Source organism: Culex pipiens, chromosome 2 (assembly GCF_016801865.2).
Source record: "Culex pipiens pallens isolate TS chromosome 2, TS_CPP_V2, whole genome shotgun sequence".
NCBI classification, from domain to species: Eukaryota; Metazoa; Arthropoda; class Insecta; order Diptera; family Culicidae; genus Culex; species Culex pipiens.
In genome coordinates, this window is record NC_068938.1 from 94,130,659 (window position 1) to 94,151,663 (window position 21,005).

At 38.1% G+C, this 21,005-nt stretch overlaps 1 protein-coding gene across 1 annotated transcript; it reads left to right on the plus strand.

The window, feature by feature from the left end:
• The first annotated feature begins 2,246 nt into the window (after nt 1-2,246).
• LOC120415488 (SPRY domain-containing SOCS box protein 3) lies at nt 2,247-20,646 on the plus strand. Its single transcript, XM_039577055.2, has 3 exons — nt 2,247-2,800; nt 14,846-15,104; nt 15,172-20,646. The coding sequence occupies exons 1-3, from the start codon at nt 2,247-2,249 to the stop codon at nt 15,427-15,429; spliced, it is 1,071 nt and encodes a 356-aa protein (XP_039432989.1). The 3' UTR covers nt 15,430-20,646.
• The last annotated feature ends 359 nt before the right edge of the window (nt 20,647-21,005 follow it).

The window sequence follows — 21,005 nt, forward strand, 5'->3', positions numbered from 1 at the left end:
CTTGTTTGAAAAAAGGGTGAAGAATGAAAACAATTGACAGTAAAAGAGAATTTATTTTATAAAAATCAAGTATCAATAGTAAGACAATGATGAGCGTATTTTGAAGAAGAAAATGAGAAGCTAGATGTATTAGATGTAAAATTAGACAATAGTTAATAAATAGAGATACAAAACAAGCTTAGATTATAGTAATGATAATTTATAGGACAGATAAAGAATTATTCAAATAAATAAATTCGCAATGAAATCAAAAAAGATTAGGCGAATGATAAATAGACTTGATATTACTAGTACATTAAGGAAAAGTATATTTTTAAGGAAAAAAAAAAACAAAACAAAGTTTGTTACAGCAGTATCAATTGATAGAAAAGAGTGGAAAAGCTTTGAGAGATAAGAGAATCAAAAGTTAGTAAAATTAAAATCAAATGTTGGATATTAAATAGAAGAATCAGTGAAGAATTGGGAATCAGAAGAGCAAAATAAAAATAGGAGATAGGTGGTAGCTGAGAATGAAGAGAAGAGAAACCCCGTTGTGCGATGTTTCAGGTACATCCACAGCAGTTGACTCAACATACTGCGAATCAAAACAATACCGTCTACAATCACAAATTACTTCCCTTTCCCACATTGTCGCGCCCCTTTCTTTTAGCCGTCTCGACTCTGACCCGCGGTGGTCAAAGGTTTACGATCCGTTTCCACAGGCCACCAGCTAGGTCATCATGAAAACCAAGCCAACGTGGAGGTAAGAAAATAGGACACTCGCAAGGAACCAGAGCTATACTGTTCTGATCAAGATAAGTCGGATGATCTAACAGAACTACGGATGTAGTTAGTTACGCTCCTTCCAGGATGTTCCTTACGTGGACGTCAACCGAAGAGCACGCAACAAGGTCAGTGCCATTGCATGCTCTTAGGTATCAATCCTTGGCCTGCAACACTCAAAGAGCAGAAAAAATCAAAAAATTGTTTTAAGGACGTTTTCAAAAAAAATCTAGATATCAACACTTTACGCCAGTATACATACTGTAAAAAATAACCCTCACCAAACCCTCACCCATACGCTTATCACGCGCACTCCAGTTCAATTTCCTCTGCCGCTACGCTTCGCGCACCAACACATTGCCGAACACGTGTTATCCTTGTTCCACCCCAGCTCGTCAGAGAACAGACTACGCAGGAGCTCCAACTTACCCTAATCATCGCCGTCCGTCATCGTCATCGCGCGAGGAGGGTTTCCATCGCGCCAGGCGATTTTTCCTTTCTTCAGTCTTTCCGAGGGTGGCGCACCGAACAGAACCCGTGACACACGGTCCGTCGTACTGTTTTTTAAATCTTTGGTGAACGCTAGAGAAGCCCGTTCGCGTACGTCGTGACGTCGTCTGTGTCCGGAACCAGTTTGGATTGTCGTGAAAAGAGGAACGCCAACCTGAGGGAAGAAAGAATTCGGGATTTTCCAAGATGTCGTCGATTGCATCCTGAAGAAAGAAGTCACGCGTCGGCGCAATAGTAGGCCTTGGAACCACAGGATAAGTCGCGCGGGGAAGGAATTTTTAGTCGAGTCCCTCCGTTTCGGAAGGTTGTAAATAGAAGACGGTTCTACGGAGTCAGGCCGTAGGTTCGGGGGGTTGTGTTTGGTCGCACGCGCATCGGGTTCCCCCAAAAGGACATTCGTATGACTTTGATACTGATTTTGCTGTTTTTGAAAAATATTTGCATCTTTTGTAACAAGTTGGTTTTACGGGTTTACAACTCGTTCCTGATTCACCCGAACGGGAACCACCTGGAGAACGCTTCCGGCAAGCACGGCGGCCATCGGTACCGGTCCAGGACGATCGGGAATCACAAGGTGTACTTCAACGATCGGGATTTGCCGGTGCGTCCTCGCAGGACTCGACGGCTCCGCAACGAGCAACAGCAGCAGCAGCAGCAGGAACTGATGGTCGACCGGGACAGCTACGGAAAGTACTACTAGGCAGGGCCAACGCAAACCCCTGCTAGCCTTCCATGAGCAGACTCGACCTCGAAACGTGACTCACCGTAGCTAGACTCATCGCCTCAGTAGACGACACCAACACAACCATCCAGAACCATCATCATCACCAGTAGGATTATTCAATTACTCGTACAATACTCGTCCAGGCTGAACATCTCTCAAACTATGGCCTAGCGTCCATTTCTCGAAATTCTTCCAAGTCTCCAACAATCCAGTAATCTTCAAGCCCGCACCGTGGTCGCCTTCGCAGAAAATGACCATTCAGGAGGGTCGTAACGCGAAACAACCCACCAGCCACAGCATCGGTTCCGGAAGCCACCTTGCCACCTCTACCAGCACAACCAACAACACCAGCAGGAGCAATGGAGTACTCAGCGCCTTCTTCGGATCACTCACGGCCGGAGCTTCCGCCGCCAGAAGTGCCTCCCACCACCATCACCATCAACCAAGTTCCGAACAGCAGGAACCGATTCCAACTCCTCCGCAGCACCAACAACCCGCCATCGCAGTACCGGTTGTGGAAGAAGCGGAGGCGGCGGCGGTGGCCATGGTCGGGGTGGCCTCGGACAACAACAACCAGCAGCCGTTCCGGGGGGAGCGCCCGCTGCAGAACGGCTGCGAGGACAAGTGGAGCTGGAGCAAGCGGGACCGCTCGAAGGAGGTGTGGCTGAGCGGGGCCAACAACCGGACGGTGCACTTCCACCCCAACTGGAGCAAGGGTACGGCCGGAATCCGAGGCACGCGGGTGCTCAACAACGGCCGCTACTACTGGGAGCTGAGCGTGTCGCAGCGGGTGTTTGGGACGAGGTGAGTGCAATACCACCCGATCATATGAAGTTAACCGGTTTTTTTTTTCAAGCTCAAGCAGTGAATCTTCGTTTCTAAAAGATGAATCACATGCTTTCATACAGAAGATAGGAGTTGTATTAGTAAACATTTTTGTTTATATCAATCTAATGTGATACAGTTGATGAACTGTACATACGAGGATAGATTTGCTTGATAAGTCGATTGGCACACTCATCGCAAGGAAGTGCTGCACAAACTGTCATCAAAATCATACTACTTTTATTGATAGCATTTCTACGTTAATATGCATGAGTGACGTCCCATCGAAATAGATTTACTTCAGTCGAACGCAATTTTGTAGTACGCACTTACAATTATTGATATTTGTAATGTTTTATATATAAAAAGCAGACTTTTTCAAATAGACATTGAAAACATTAAGGTATTATGGATGGCACAGCTTTGGGCATATTTTGAAGTATTTATCTAGAGATTCGAACAATGGTTGACAGCATATATCTTGAAAGGGATCCCCGGCCGCACAATTCTTTCGGGATACACAATACATGAAGAACTATACCGAATGCAACCCCTCAACAGGGAAACAGGTTTGTGTATGGTGCAAGAACACAAATAAAAGCGAAAAAAATCGATATCGTACGCCAACGAGTGCCGCAGGAGGAGGCAAAAGGGAGTTTATTTGACGGGGTGCGGTACGTTTGCTGTTATCAGCACATGACGAAGCATGGAACTATATTTTAGGGATGGGGGGAAAACAACACTTGTTGTATTGTGATGTTTTCAGTGGCTTGCGTGGTTGACTGTTAGGACAGCTTAAAATGTAATGCTTTCCAGCAGACATAGAAAATATGAAATTTCTAATTATTATTAGTATTCATTTACAGTTTAGATTCGATTATCCGAAGTTTTGATTATCCGAAGTTCGATTATTCGAAGGTTTGTATGAGACTTCGGATAATCACGATCACGAAAAAAATCGTATCTTTTATTTTCTTACTTTGAACATCAAATTCGAGTTCTGCGACCCCATTTTGGTCAAATTCTGCCTATTGAATTAAAAAATGTCTTTTCAATATTTCATCTCCGCTATTTTGGCCGCCAGCTTGGAATAAAAAATTCTAAATAATTTTAGAATAGTTTAGGGGTCATACTTAATCTAAGTAATCAAAAACAACGAAAAAACAAAACGTTTTTCGTGGTTCGATTATCCGAAGTGAAATTTTGAAAAAGCCTTCGGATAATCGAGTCTGGACTGTATTTTTCTTTATTCAAAAAAAAATCGCATTTCTCGGGGTTGTATGGCGATTGCCCACGCTCCATACAAAAAAAAATTGTATGGACAATTGTCCACGAGGGGTTTGAGATTTTTAAAAAAGTGTCCACATGATTTGTGGATGGTCCCTCCATAAACCACGTGGACACTTTTTTGGGAATCTTCGTGGACAAATGTCCATGCAAAAAAAAACTCCTCCCCCCCCACCCCCTAAAGTGTCCACGTGATTTATGGATGGTCCCTTTCCAATGTTCGCTAAAACTAGTGGAAAGGGCGCTATTTTCTCAGCCTACAGAAAAATTGCCAGGAATCGCTAATTTTTTTCGCTGATTAGAAACAGGTCTAAAATGACCGAACCAGTGGTAATGGTTTTGTAAAAAAAAAATCACTGTTTATGTTCAGTTTCGCTGGAATCAACGTTTTTTTTTTTTCACTAGATTAGAAAGAGCTGCAGGTTTCCAAAATCAACTGCAAAAGAAAGGTTTAAGGTTTACTTTTGGGAAAACACTTTTCTTAGAAAACTTTAAAAAATCGTGCGCGGCGAGGAGTCGTCCCAGAAAAAAAAATCCTATTACTAAATTGAAGGTTTAAATGCGCTCTTTCGATTGAATTTTAGCCCGAAACCCGGAACTCAAAGTCTGATTTTTGAGAGCTCTTTTTGTGAAATACTTGAGCGATGTCTGTATCCGCTCTTAAAAAATTGTGTCTTCCATCATTGGAAAACTGCTCGTAAAACCCACAATTTTTATATTTTAGATTTGTAGCCATGGGGTCGGAGACGAACATTTTATTTTTCGATTCACAATTTTCGACCAATAAATGTGGTCAAAACCATTTTTAGAGGTATTTTTTGGACTATTTTACAGATAACACTATCAAATTACAAGAATTCAGATTCAAACAAAAAGCCATTCGAAAACATGCGCCATAAACTGCTAGGCCCCAAAATTTGAAGCTTTTCCAAAATGTATTTCCAGAGATATAGCCATATTAGTGTTTTTCGTCTTACTTTTACCCTATTTTTCCTATTAAATTTTTGGGTTTATACACAATCATTTACTGAATATCAAATTCGATGTCCCGGCACGTTTTCCCTCGAAAGATCGACAAGTCTTCAAGTCGAAGCATAAACGCCAGCACATTTACGCTTGAGCGTTTTACGCACCGCGTGAAAGTGTTCTTTTTGGCTTCTCATAATAGATCGACAAAGTGCAATAGCTATACATATTTTTTTAAGTTAATCATAGACTAACATTAAAGACTGAGTACCCTTTATATTTTTCTAATAATGTCAATCCAATATGTTTTTCTTAATTAAATTTCAATACCTTGCGACCCATAATGTACCTCTGAAATTTAAAAAAAAATTCGAGGTTTAGCCTTAAAATATTCGAAGCTTTAGGTCAAATTCTCACTGGGGTGTATCATTTTGTTTCTAAAAAATTAATTGCACCAATATATTTGTCGGAGTTTCATCATTTTTTTAAGAAAGGCTCTATTTCACCTCTGGTGATATTAAATCGGGTTTTTCGGTTGAAAATAGTGAAAATTTTACCACAAGAGCCGTACCATATTAATGATTGCAAAACAATTGGACGAATGTAGGTAATAGTAGTTTATGCAACAAGTTGCAAAAAAAAAAGATTTTTTCAGCATGAGTCGAACATTTATTCAACGAGGTTCACCGAGTTGGATAAATACGACGAGTGATGAAAAAATCAAGTTTTGCACTTAGTTCCATACCACATTTTTTTTTGCAATTCCGAAAAATACCCTTTGAACAGAATTATAAGTCAAATGCCCATGGATTTAGTCAATGAATCGTTTAAATAAAAAATACCTTGAAAAATATTACTTTTCCAAACAAGTGCTGTAAAGTTCAACTTTAAACGAGATTTTTAGGCACATTATAATAAAAAAATCTTCAGGTAATCAGGGTTGTTACGGAAGAGTCGAAAACAAATCCGCGCCAAATCCGCGCCGACCTAAAATCCGAAACCGCGCGAAATCCACGCCATATAAAAAAATATCGCGACCAACATTAAAGAAATTTAATTTTTTTTAATGAAGAAAAACTAATTCAGAAAGTATTTGATTAAAAAAAAATTCGTTTTATGTTTGAAGGCTCCAAAACCAAAAGAATGAAAGCAATAAATCCATTTAAAAAAAAATCCTCAAGAGACGGTCAAGGCAAGGGTCATGAAAAAAAAAATCTTCAAAATAGAAAATACTTCAAAAATATAACCTCAAAATAAAATCAAAATCTAAGAATTTTTAAACAGTTTGTAATCCAAAATCCTCGCTAAAATTTCACTCCGAAAAAAATTTAATTTCCGATATTTAAAATAATGTCTTCTCAAAATTTCAAAATCTCTTACATGAAACAGGACTTCAAAAATTGTGGAATTCAAGAATTTAAGAACTAAGAATTTAAAAACAAAAACATTTAAGAATTTAAGAATTTAGGATTTTGTAATTTAAGAATTTTAGAATTTATAAGCATAAGAATACTAAAATTATTTTAGATTTGAGATTTTTTTTTCTATATTATTTTGAATTTGATATTTTTTAGTTTTTAAATTTTGACTTTTTAATTTTTGGTATTTTGCTTAAATTTTGAATTTAATCAGATTGCTTAAATTTTAAATTTCGAAATTTCAGATTTTTTAAATTACGATTTTAGAAATTTCGAAAAAAAATTAATATGTATTTTGATTTTTTTTGTTATAATAAAACTATCAAAACAATTTTTTTCGAATTTTCGAATTTCTGAAGCCTTGAATTTGGAATGTTCTGATCTTTTTATTTTCGCCAAGAATGTTTAAATTTAGAAAAAATATTTCTGCCGATTAAATTCCATTCCAAAATTCGAAAGTGGAGGCCAGCTTCTGTTACGTCTAATCAAGCTCATATTTGGCGCTCACCAGAACAAGCCCCAATAATAGTTTTTGTTACACATGCTAATGTCTATATCTTCGGGAAAAGTTTTTAATATTTGATTTACAAAATTAAAAATAGAATAAATCCAGTTTAAAATTAAAAATAAATCATTACTCAAAACTCACAAGAAATTAAATATTCAGAGCCGGAGATAATAAGAAATGACAAGAAACATATAAAAAATAATTTCTACATAATCTTGATCTTCATTTTTCGACGTTTCGTACTAAGAAAATACAAACAAACATTTTCAGAAGAAAATTCAATTAATAAAAATTATGAAATTCTTGCACTCAAAGGAAACAAAACAAATTATCGTAATTCCTGATAATATTTTCCTTAATAGCTTGAAAGTAATTCTATCTCTCTCAATTAATTTATTTATCCGCGCGAAATCCGCGCCTGAGCAAAATTAGCCAGCAAATCCGCGCCAGATCCGCGCTATCCGCGCGAAACGCGCCATCCACGCGATCCGCGCCGTCCGTAACAACCCTGTAAATACACTTGACTCGGTTTTTTTCGTGAAAACTTTACATGTATCCTTATGTGTGAGACAAATTTGAAATGCGTTTTTCTCAACTTGCTGTTTTTGCATATGGGACATTTATGCGAACATAGGCAGTGGGGTCGTTAAAGTGAATGGTTCGTTATTAAAATATCTTTTAAAAAGCTCAAGGGAACTAATTAATTGTATTCATTATAAATGCCAAATAACTTTTTTCAAATAGAAGAATAATTGCTCTTTGTTTGTCAGGTTAAGGCTTCGGTCCAATATCCATCCAATTCGACGATTTCTTATTTTTACACAACTTATTTGAAACAAAGATTTGATTAACTACCATCATTACTGAATTTAAAATGAAACCGCTTTTTAGAGACTGTAATTAAACGTCAAAGTACGGATATGCCAACATTAAGTACCCGATGGAAATACACTTTGTTTCCCTATATCGCGCACAAGCAACCCCCCGAAAAAACGCTCGCTACAATCAATTTTAATTGGTTTCCGTTGCGGACCCATTTTTCTCGATTGCGTTTCGAGAGGGTGACACGAGAGGTGATTTTCCAGCACAGCACTTTTTCACTTCCTTTTGGGGTCCTAAACAACTCCTCAAAGTTTGGGACCGGTTGGTTTAGTCCTCACTTTGCGCAAAGCGATTCAATTTTCCATATAAATTTGTATGGGGAAAATCATTTTTTTGGATTTTGATATTTATCAAATCCACGTTTCATGCTATATCAAAACCGGGCTCATATTCGGATGCTATGGAATGTCCTCTACAACTTTGCCGAAGAGAGTATGGTGCTAACTTGCTCCTGAAAGAAGATATAGCGTCCTCAAATCTCGTCTAAAACGTGATTTTCGAGCAAAAAACACGTTTTAGACGAGTTTTGAAAACGTTGTATCTTTTTTTAGGGGCAAGCTAGCACCATACTCTCTTCGCGAAAGTTGTAGAGGACATTCCAGAGCATCCGAATATGAATCCGGTTTTGATACAACATGAAACGTGGATTTGATAAATATCAAAATCCAAAAAAATTGTTTTTCCCATACAAATTTATATGGAAAATGTATTCGCTTTGCGCAAAGTGAGGACTAAACCAATCGGTCCCAAACTTTGGGGAGTTGTTTAGGACCCCAGAAGGAACTAAAAAATTGCTGTGCTCACTAAATTTGGACAACTTTATTTTTTTCCATACAACCATATTACACCCTAATGTTTCATCGCGCCAACGCGCATACAGGCTTGCCGCCGTCGTCGTCCTTTTAGGCTCATTATTTTGTTTTAGTCTTGCATCAGCTCCTTTGTCGGAGATTGAACATAGCAGAGCAAAATGCGAAACAAATGAGATTGGCTTGTTTAATTTGGGCCAAAATGCATTAATGGAAGTTGTGTATCAGTAAAATTTAAAAACAAAGCATAGGATGTAGAAAATATGAAAAATAATACTTGGAAACTAAAAACTAAATTTATAAGAAAAACAAGTAACAAGTTCAAACATCTTTTTTGAAAACACAAACTAGACTGAACTGTAGCAAAATTAGGTTCCTTCCTGCAATGTTTAAATTGAAAGTGGTGAAAAGGGACGTCCTGGCTGCGGGATCAAAATTGACACTCAGAGGGAAAAAAATCCTTTTGTCTTTGGGTGTTGGTAAGATGAGAACCCTCTCTCTGCACCACCGGGCCAAGGTTCTCGAAGGGGGGAAGAGTTGTGGAAAAACAAAAATGAGGATAAGGATGCTTCAGTCAGTGCACACAGCAGTGTTTCCGCGTCAAAGGAAGGCTTTCCCTGCAGCAAAAATGTACGGATTCGCTCTTTAAAAATGGAGGGCAAACGTCCGCCTTTCGAGTGCTTGAAAGAACGACTACACAGTGAACAATGTCACATTGCTACATTTTGTGCCAGGAAAGCAAAATTCATTGAATTTTCACAAATTGTTGGAAAAGTTACAAAACAAAATTAAATTTAAGTAGCGTTAAAAAACTAAAATATCGTTAAAGTAGAGGAATTTGAAACTCTAGACTGGACATAAAATGTCTAGTTCTGCATTTCTTCCAATCTTTGTTCCTACAAAAGCATTTTCTTTTCTGCCCTGTCCAGTTTCCATCCAGAAGAGGCATTATTTATGCAGCCGTCGCGCGACTTTTCCCCAAGTGTTGCCATAAATCAGAAGAAAAGTGCTTGCACCAGCAATACTTTTACCGCGAGATTAATGTAACTGTCCTGGAAAGGTCCACCCGCTGTTACCAAGCCCCGGTGGCAATGTGGCCGGGAAGGCTTTCTTCGAAGTTCAGTGCAAAGTGATGTGGAAAAATTCAACGCTTTTTGTTTATGACTCGGGGCAAAGCTTTTGGCCAATAGAAAGAGTCTGGTGAATTATTTGAAAAACTTTAAATTATTGGGTTTTGAAATCATTTCTTCTACGGGTCAATGCTTTAACCACATCGTCATGAAATTGGAAAATGAGTTTTTGTACTGGCAATTTTTTAAAAAAAAATCACATAAAATATTAAAAGTTATCAGTCGATACACCATTTGAAAATTCACGTGTGAAACTCTCAAATCGAACAAAACATTGTAAATGGGCCAATGTGGATTTGAAAACAAAAAGTCTATCCTGCTCATGTCAAATTGAACGTTAAAAAGACAAACTACTTGTTTACAAATTGGCCACATTTACCAAATTACATTGTTTTGCTAGAAATGAAGGATAACAGTTTATTAACTCAAAGCGAACTCATGCTGATACAGTTCGGTAACACTACTGTTTTACAATTATTTCAATTATTGGAATAAACCAGAAAAAAAGCAATTTCAAAACCTTAAACAAAACTAAAAATTATAATATTAATCTTTAAATATGTAATTGATTCCTATTGTTTCTAAACCTTTAGTTGACCCTAAAAAAATGAACATTGAGTCAAAAACATTTTACCAAACCTAATCTTAGGATCACAGAATCTGATTTTTGCATAAATAAGCTAGTTTTAAAACAAGTCAAATTTATAAGAATCACACTCTTGCCCAAATTTCCACACAATCAACACCACCTTCCGGGCCAAAATCGAAAAACCTCCGACCCCAAAACCTTAACTAATTTGGCTAAAAATTAGCACAGATTCTTACAACTTAGAAACATTGGATACATAGCAAAAAAAAACTGTGTAAAATCGCATGCTAATGCATGCACTGCACATCACCTTTGTGAGCAAAAGCATGTAATATTGTATGAAAAAACGTGTACACAAAAAGCATGTACCGAAGAAAAACATCAATCCAGCGAAAGTCATATTCAGATTACCAAATCCACGCCCCAACCCTTTCGGCTATCTCGCCGCTGTGAAAATGGTACTGTATACTGGGTTTACTGCATACTATGTATGGGGAACCTATTTTTGGGTTGAGCAGACCTGATATTTTTTTTTCTTCGGTACATGCTTTTTGTGTACACGTTTTCTCATACAATATTACATGCTTTTTCTCACGAAGGCGATGTGCACGCTTTTGCATACTATTTTACCATCGGATTTTTTGCTGTGTACCATTTTGCAATTTAAGTTTCTTTAAAATAGTTACCTATTGTCTACGATTTTGCAAAACAGTCCAAGCTACGAAAAATGTACCCTTTTCAAATGTTGTTCCAGATTTTGCCGAAGGAATCGAGCCAGGTGGTTTTCACCTAGAATTTTCCAAAATTTCTCATTATTCTTGTCACCCTAGTAGCCACTCATGTAGGAAAATCGAAAAAGTCGGATATATGCCAAAATCCATAACTTTTTGGAAAATATTTTATCTAGTTGTTGAAGAATTATACAATATTTTGTAAAGTACCTGTAGTTTGAAGATATTCACTCAAATGTGTGTATCAAAAATCTTAATGCAAAAAGCTCTTGTTGATGCGCACCGTTAAATCAAATGTCATAAATTTTCGAAGATTGGTAGCATAAAAAAACGAATTCTTGACAACTCGTAACTCTACGTTGATTTTTTTAAATCCGTTGCAAATATTTTTTGAAGTTTATGTCAGAGTCGAGGGGGGTTAAAACATAAAAAAAAGTTAAAAAAAATTGAAATTACTGGTCACGGTTTCAACATTTTAAAATACATTATACGTCTGTCCAGTTGTTTTGCAATTATTAGTTTCCAAAATTCCTAAGTATTGACGAAAATTTTATTTTTGCGAGAAACATTTTTTTGCGTGATGTACGTTGGAATTCCATAAAAGTTCAAAATATTTTTAAACGAGCCCAAACATGCTAAATATGATTATCAATGCAGAATAGATTGTTTTCAGTTGATTAGACTTTTATTTCCACTGAAATTTTCAAGTTATTTGCAAAAAAATATATTTTTGGCCCCTGATAAACTTTGAAAAATATTTCCAACGGCCTAAATAAAATATCAAAATTAAAACTTTCAGATTGGAGGAAATGTAAACATTTTGATCCACAAATCTGCCGGGACCGTGGTGTAGGGGTAAGCGTGGTTACCTCTCACCCAGTCGGCTTGGGTTCGATCGCAGACGGTCCCGGTGGCATTTTTCGATTCAAGATATATTTCTGACTACGCCTTCCGTCGGACGGAGAAATAAATGTTGGCCCCGGTCTAACCTAGAGAGTTAGGTCGTTAGCTCAAGCCAGGTGTAGGAGTCGTCTCCCTCGGTCCTGCTTCGGTGGAGTCGCTGGTAGGCAGTTGGACTCACAATCCAAAGGTCGTCAGTTCGAATCCCAGGGTGGATGGAAGCTGCTTAGGTGTAAAAAGAGGTTTGCAATTGCCTCAACAATCAATCAAGCTTCGGACACATAGTTTCGAGTAGGAATCTCGCAATAGAGAACGCCAAGGCAATGCCGTAGAGCGAATAATTTGATTTTAATTTTGATCCACAAATCCAAAAAGAAAAATTGATAAGAATGCAGCGATGGAAGAACCACAGAGTAACTCTGTGGAAGAACTATATCGGTATAAAGAAACTCTAAAAATCATCATCTTAATTACTCGGTGGATCATCTATTTCTCTACTTGCAGGTATAACGTCACACGTCGAAAAATGACCTGTCACTTATTGTAGATGGGCAATGTGTGTAAACAAGTAGGTTTAAGTGGTACTAACAAGGAAATTCACAAAAAATCTTCAACAGATTGATTTTGTTCAAGAAGTTTGGAAGCGATTTTCTCTTGCGTGATTCGCCTCCTCTCTCTTTTTTTTTTCTTTTTTTCAAGTTTTGCCACCCCTTTTCTAGGCAAATGCGAGGGAAAAAATTATAGGCATAAAAAAAATTAATTGGCCTCGAAATTTTTATATTTTGGGTGGGTTTGTAAATTTTCCCTTGAAAAAAATTACCTTTTCAAGAGCGAGTTGTGGCGCTATAACCACGGCAAATAGTGTCCAGGGCATTTGTTGAAATACTATGTCCCATCCCAGAAGGTCCCGGAGGTGCTCCCAACGATTTATTGCTCTTACAAACAGGAACGTTAACGGGGGATCCAAACGTTTCTTCCTCCCCTGTAGATTCAAGAACGTATTACTGTTTGAACATTCGTGCTCAAACTCAATCCACTACAACGAATCATCTTTGTGGTTAACTTTACGCAGTAGGCCTGGCCGCTTTAACTTTTATGATGTTTCAAAGCAATCTAATGCATTGGGGCACTGCAAATGTTAATAATGACAAGAGGATGCTACGGGTTAATCAACCTAAGGCATTTTCCAGGATGCCCTCGAAAGACTGACTGCGATAGAGTTAGATTAGATTAGATTAGATCCAAAAAACCTTTTCAAACATGTGTTTTGTTAGCCTTCTTGTTTTGCAAAAAGAGCAAAAAGTTAGATATTTTTTGAATCTATTTAGAAATTATTGTTCTATGGTGGATATTGATTTTATTAGAGATAGTTTTTGACGATATTACACCATCCTTTGTCGTTTATTTATGCTTGAGTCGGGAATTCGAACATGTGATGTGAGTGGCCACCTTGGGTTTTATCAATCGGTTTTTGACTAGATCACGAGTTCACGAATGCTTCAGTTCGTATAAATGATCAAAACTAGAAACCTAACGAAAATTTGGTTTTCTCCAGAGTAAAACACAAATTACTACTGGAGATCGGAACAACTGATAGAAGCTTATGAAAACTAAACCGGAATTTGATCACAAAACGAAAACTATTTTTCTAGGGGAAGTTTAATAAAAATATGTTTTGTTGTGTTGCAAATAATAAATAAAAACTGTTTAAATATTCAACTCGTTGCAAAACTTTGTTTTTTTTAGCACTTGTCGTATTTCATCAGCTGTGTGCTATCTTGTGACATAGACCATTTTGGTCGAAAATGAGTTAATGCTGACGTTTTGCTATACTTAACAAACACTACAAGATGCTTTAACCCGATTTTGGAAACTCGCTTCCGTTTCCCGGATATCGCAATACACACTTGTGACATAGACCAATTTATCATCAAAATGATTGTGCACACTTGTGACACGTCATACATGTTGTTGGAAAATGTGGAAAATTTTTCTTGTTTTTCACAAATTTATGTGTACACATACTTTCTAAAGGCAATGTAACCTTTTGTTTGTAAAAATATACTAATTAAGTCGATTAAACCATTGATTTGAGCTTATTTTAGTTTGTATGGGAATTCTGTGCACACTTGTGACACGTAGTACAATTTTACTTTCAAAACACACTTGTGACACGTGCTTTTCAGATTTTTGTTTACATTATTTACTGTATCTTTTAACTGGTGTAACCAAATTAGTTGAAACTTGGAGCGTTTGTTAAGCGATAGTATACGAACCGATTGCTTCAAAAAGTTTGGCTCTATCATTCATAGTTTTGAAATTATTTACCAACAAACTTTAAAAATCGATTTTCTCGAAAAGTATTAAATGGTCGTTGTCACAAGATAGTACACAACGGTCGATTTATCAAACTTCTTTTTGCAACTTGTTTCAAAAAACTACTTCTCAATTGGCATGTCATGCCAATTTGCAAGTCAACCAATTTAAAAAATATCAGCTGGCAAGCCTCATTTGACCAGACGGCCATACTTTGCCTAACCCTATTTTATACATTCCCTTTTGCGTCTTTGATCAATGCACTACGTTCAAGATTACATCAATCTGACGTCTTCATAATAAAACTGCGTCAAGAAAGAGGAACAAGGAGTTGATCGATTTTCCATTGCACAACAGCTAATAACCGTTGGGGTTGGTGCGATTCCAATTTTAGCACACATCCAGCCAAGGCCGCACTTGATTGGCCCACCCGCTAATGGGACCCACTCACGAACCACGAATTTGTTTCTTTCTCCCTCTCTGCACAGCATGATGTTCGGCATCGGCACCAAGAAGGCCCGGCTGCACGTGAACGCCTTCACGAACCTGCTCGGCGAGGACAAGAACGGCTGGGGCCTGTCGCACAAGGGGCTGCTGTGGCACGGCGGCATCGCCCGGAACTACACCAAGCGCTTCAAGGAGAACCAGGCGACCCGGATTGGCATCCTGTTTGACGGCGTCGCCGGCACGCTGACGTACTACAAGGACGACGTCTGCCTCGGGATCGCGTTCCGGGGGTTGAACGAGGTGAGCGGGGGCGGGGGGTTTGTGGGTTGTTGGGAGCGGGATTTAACGTCGTGTTTTGGTTTTGTAGATTCGGGAACCGCTGTATCCGGTGGTTTGCTCGACGGCGGCCAAAACCGAGATGGTGCTGACGGAGTCACGGCGGGACTTTGTCAACCTGCAGGACCGCTGCCGGGCCGTAATCATCAAGCACATCAAGACGCGCGAGAAGCTGGACCGGTTGAACCTTCCGTACTGTATCACCAACTACCTGGCGGAGGCCCTGTCCGATTGTACCACGCCGGTGACGCCCCTGGAGCAACAGCTGATCGATTACTATCTGTTCTAGGACATGGCCGAAGTTCGGGGGTCGTACGACTATCAGTGGGTTTGCAACAACCCGGTGTCGTGGGTGTAGAGCGATTGTTTGTTATTTTGGTAGTCCAATTCTTAGTTGCCACACCACGGGCGTGGTGGAGTTCTTCTTTCTGTTGATACTCAATTTCTGAGCGACCGTACTGAGGGTTTTGCGCGATTGCAGGGCCCGGAATAGTTGGATAGTATTTATTAATTATACTTTTTAATTATTTATTTGTTACCTCAATTGGATTTTCCACTAACAACCTGTAGATGTATTTATTTATTTATAAATGACAATATTGTTTTAAAGCTTTTTCCAAAACGTATCTCATAAGAAGAAATAAAAAAAAAAAAATATTTAAAAGTCAGAAATTTGTTGTTTACAGAGCTGGTGGATTGCGGATTGATTTTGATTTCGATCGAGAATTTAAATCTAAACATGTTGTTAAACTTTCCAACATGACATAAACAAAACTTCGAGGCACCTGAACTTTGATCGCGAGAGATAACAAAATATCAAAATTACGATGAAGAGCGATGAAGGCAATTGAATGCTCATTACTCACTGTCGATTCGATTCGACCATGAATCTAATACAACTCATTTTGTTGTTCAAAGAACTCACTAGTGATTTGGAAGAGCAGAAGCTGAGCCAGAAATTCTTATTTCTGAATAAAATGGCGGCTGATCATTTGACAGATTGAAATAGTCAAAATAAATGCTGAAAAGTTCTAATTTCCTCGATTTTTTCAGCACTCATCGTGTTATCCAACTCGGTGAACCTCGTTGGATAAATGTACGACTCGAGCTGAAAAAATCTTCTTTTTGCAACTTGTTGCATAAACTACTATTTTGCAATTCCGTCGTGAAACTACTTACTTTTCCTGTCATTCTTGAACGACGAAATAGCCTACTTTTCTGTACCAAAAATAACAGAATCAAATAGCAACACTTTTCAAAATAAATGCTGAAAAGTTCTACTTTTCAGCACTCAAATGGGTGCTGAAAAGTTGAACTTTTCAGCACTTGTTTCGAAATAGTAGTTTATGCAACAAGTTGCAAAAAGAAGATTTTTTTAGCACGAGTTGTACATTTGTCCAACGAGGTTTACCGAGTTGAATAAATACGACGAGTGCTGAAAAAATCAAGTTTTGCAACGAGTTACTTACAACATTTTTTGCAATTCTGAAAAACGCTTCTTTAGTGGAATTTTATGTCAAACATTCATCAAAAAAATCAAATCAAATTATTCGCTCTACAGCTTTGCCTTGGCGTTCTCGATTGCGAGATTCCTACTCGAAACAAGGTGTCCGAAGGTTTGATTGTTGAGGCAATTGCAAACCTCTTTTTACACCTTAGCTTCCATCCACCCCGGGATTCTAACTGACGACCTTTGGATTGTGAGTCCACCTGCCTACCAGCGAATCCACCGAGGCAGGACCCAGGGAGACGACTCCTACTCCTGGACTGAGCTAACGACCTAACACCTCTAGGTTAGACCGGGACCAACATTTACTTCCCCATCCGACGGAAGGCGTGATCAGACAAATCTCGTCTCAAAATTTGCCACCGGGACCTTCTGGGATCGAACCCAGGCCGACTGGGTGAGAGGCAATCACGCTTACCCCTACACCACGGTCCCGGCAACACATTCATGTGTTTAGTAAATTCATCGTTCAAAACAAAAAAATATTGAAAAATTTTACTTTTCGATACAAGTGTTGAAAAGTTCAACTTTTCAGCACCCGTTTTAGTGCTGAAAAGTAGAACTTTTCAGCACTATTATTGAAAGGTATTAATTTTCCATTCTGTTATTTTTGATAGGGAAAAGTAGGCCGTTTCGTTTCTCGAGAAGGACAGGAAAAGTTGACGGTTTCACAGTGGAATTGCAAAAAGTTCTTTTTTGCAATTCCGTTGTGAAACTTTTAACTTTTCCTGTCATTTGAGAGAAACGAAACGGCCTCCATACCAATAAACCCGTGTTGAATTCAGGATTGTTTTGATTGTTGAAAAATGTTTCCTTACAGCACTGTTTTGAATGCGTGTGGTTCAATGTTTTTCTAAACTTATTTACTTAAAAACTCACACTCATTAAATTTACCTTTGTACCAAAATTAATGGAGTCGTCGGCTTCCTTCAAAAAGTTAAAAATCTTTTGCTCAGTGAGTTTTTTAGACTTTTTCGAGCGAGCCAACATTTTTTGTCCGTGGCTTGAACGTGATTCTACAGCGCCTTCGATTTTCCGGAATTTCCATAGACAGGACAGAAACTCCTTCTTCAAATCTTGGAAAAAAACAACTTGACTTGACGGAGGTTAGAAAAAATATATAACAGAACAAACTATTTCAGAATTAACAGGTTACTGAGGCCTATTGCTGAAAAAATCTTCTTTTTGCACCTTGTTGAAAAACTATTATTTCAGCATCCCATTCAGAGCTGTATAGTACAACTTTTCAACACTTTTATTAAAACTTAACAACTAATTGGATAAATGTATGACTTCTTTGTTGTGGAACAACATACTTTTCCTGCCATTCTGAACTATTCTGAAGTGACAAAATGGCTTGATTAAATATCGCAAAAAAAAAGTACTGAAAGCTTCATTGTGCAACTCACCGGAGTTGTAAGAACTTCAACTTTTCACAACGTCATGAAGCGCAAAACAACAATGCTGAAAAGTAGACCACTATGAAACGTTGTCAAGGCATCGGAAACTCGTGACATTTCACTAATCACAATCTATTGGGTCAAAAAAAAAACTGGTGCGTTGACGTTTCGTAAGATGCCGACATAATGCATAAAATAAGGTAATCTCACTGAGAAATCATATTCTAAAGCTGTTTTCGGAGCTGTGTAAAAAAGCAAAAATCAGCCCATTTTGACCAATCAGGGTGCACGGAAGCAGGTCCATGGCCAAAACAGGATAAGGTTCACTGAAACCAGCGAAAAACTTGCTATAGCTCAGCTTGAAGAAAATTTATCTGGAATCACAAATTTGTTTTCCCTGGAACGGAAAACTAGACCAGTGGTTTTTTGCATTGGATAAGTGTTTTTTTTTTCGCTAGCTCTTAGTTAAACAGAACTGTTTATTCTATTGCCAGTTAAGCAGAAAATTCCGCTGTAATGATCGAGATTTTCGCTAACTGAGATAAGGTCATCTCCACCGCGGTGTTCAAAGTGGGTTGCTAAATAAAAATCAATCGAAGATGCCTCCAAGCGCTGTAAACAACAATTTTCACAATTTTCACTAGCGCCAATCCAGCGTCGCGCTTGGGGCAAGGACCCTCCGTCAAGACGCTGTAGTGGCCTAAGCTACGAGTGAAATTCTAGTCATTCCGTGGGCAAGAGTCTTGCCCACACAAACACGCACTCACACTGCAGTCAGCAGGGTGAGGGCATATAGTCTAGTCACCAAACAAAACCCGATAGGATCTAATGTGTAGTCGCAAAGGATGGGGTTACGCGCGTGTATATTAGTCGTATGTGTGTAGGGGCAGTTTGGTATGATGCAAACAGAGGAAAGGGCTAGAGTTAGAGTGTTTCACGCGACGCTATTGAGTTTTATATGACAGCTGAGTGTGTACATAAATGTAGGCAACCCGCAAGGCTTAAGGTGGGATGACACCCCGTTTGAAAGGACGAAGATATCGCGAGAATGATTGGCGTTTGATTTCGAACTTGTTTGTTTGCTATAGGTTGCTTGTGCAGCTTTTCACTAATTGTCAACGAGCATGACTACGGAGATGGTGACAAACGAGTGTGACGTGCTGAGGTATGATTGACAGAAAGAGAAGAAGAGTGATTCATGGAATGTTTGTTCAGGAGAGATAGCGAAATATTTTTAGGTGTGATGACATTTAGGCTACTTTGGATGCAATTTTTTCGGAACGTTATTTTTATGTTTCAAAATTAATGGAGTCGATTGCCACTGACGTCACGAGGTCAAACTTTGACGTTGGGGGCAACGCAAATCGATCTCCAGCAGAGCACAAACCGTAAACTACAATCGGCAAAATTCGACTAAATTCAAAATTTGCTTAGACTTAGGTAAGATATGTTTTCTAGGAAAGATACGAACGTAAAGAATGTGTAAAACTTAGTGGTTAAGAGCGTATGCTGATAGTGAAAGAAACTGTTGGTCTGTAAGGTAGATTGTAAGAGCGAGATGCAGAAACCCTGGATCTGAACATTCCGATACGAAAAGCTGTTAATTTTGTAATAAAATCGTCAAACCAAAATACTCCGTTATGCTTAGACTGTGAATCAAACTAGTCATACAACATACTCCCACGTTCTTCTAACTTATGTTAAATCTCAAAATATTAGGCTTCATTTTCTGTGATGCCTCTACGATTGAAGTCCCGTAAAATTACGTGGTACATTCCTCGAGGCTTTTTATTCACCCGATGCGCACATTTGTTTGAAATTGATACTCTATTTTGAGAAGAAACGTGAAAATCGGTCCCAGCAAAACCGAGTGCCATATTTAGTAACTATAGAACGAACCACTTTCGTCAGTTCTACTTTTTGTCAACTGAATGTAATAGCGAAAGACTACAGTCAAATAGATGTGAATTTTAGAACTTATTATGGATTTTTTTTAATCGAAAACTATCGAAAACGAACGATTCAATCAGATCTAATTCAAACTGCAACTAATGAAGTATTACTTTTTGCTTGGCCATAAAAAAAAATAATTTCACATCTGTTTGACAGTGGAAAAAACTGTATCATAAAAAAAAAACTGAAACGAAGAAGAAATTAGAACATTCTACGAATTGATGTCTAAGAATTAACCTACTCAGCTAAACGCTAAACACTTAAAAATCTATAGACAAAAAGAACTGTACATTTTTCGCAAGCGAACAACAAAACGTTTCTTCTTTCTAATGTTTGAAAGCTATGGTGGACGAACACGATACTTTTAGTTTACAATTATATATGTGCGAAGATAGCTTATCGCTTCCGCAGCAAAAACCAGTGGGCCGTAGAGCGTGCAATACAAGAAAGGATACAAACGACACAAGAACGAACTAACGTTTGTGAATAGTTTTGATCAAGATTTTGATGCGGTGTGAACAGAAGTTGACTAAATTTAAACCAAACAAAAAAAAATCATGGCTGAACTTTGTAGTTTTAAGTAAATAAATTTACTCTTGTCGTGATCTAAGAAAGGACATTCACAACTGAAACGAGTTACTAAAGTCTTGCAGCTCTGATGTTTGCAGTGTAAATTTGTCACTATTGGTGAAAGCACACACACAGACAATTGCAGCATTAATCTCACAACCACAACTCATACACGGACCGGTGAATTAACGAACAAGTATTGCGCTAGTCATAAACAATTGTGAGAGCCTTTTTGCATGCAAAGTGGATTGGGCACCAGATAGAAATGTGAAATTGTGTATCAAAGTTTTGGACACGCTAGAAAATATTTAAGCAAGTAACTCATGTACTCAAAAAAAAAACACTACAGTGGTTTGAATTGTTCTGATGACAGCCTTCAAATTAATCTATCTATATAGCTAATGTTCACGGAAACTATTTTTTACCATTGTTTCG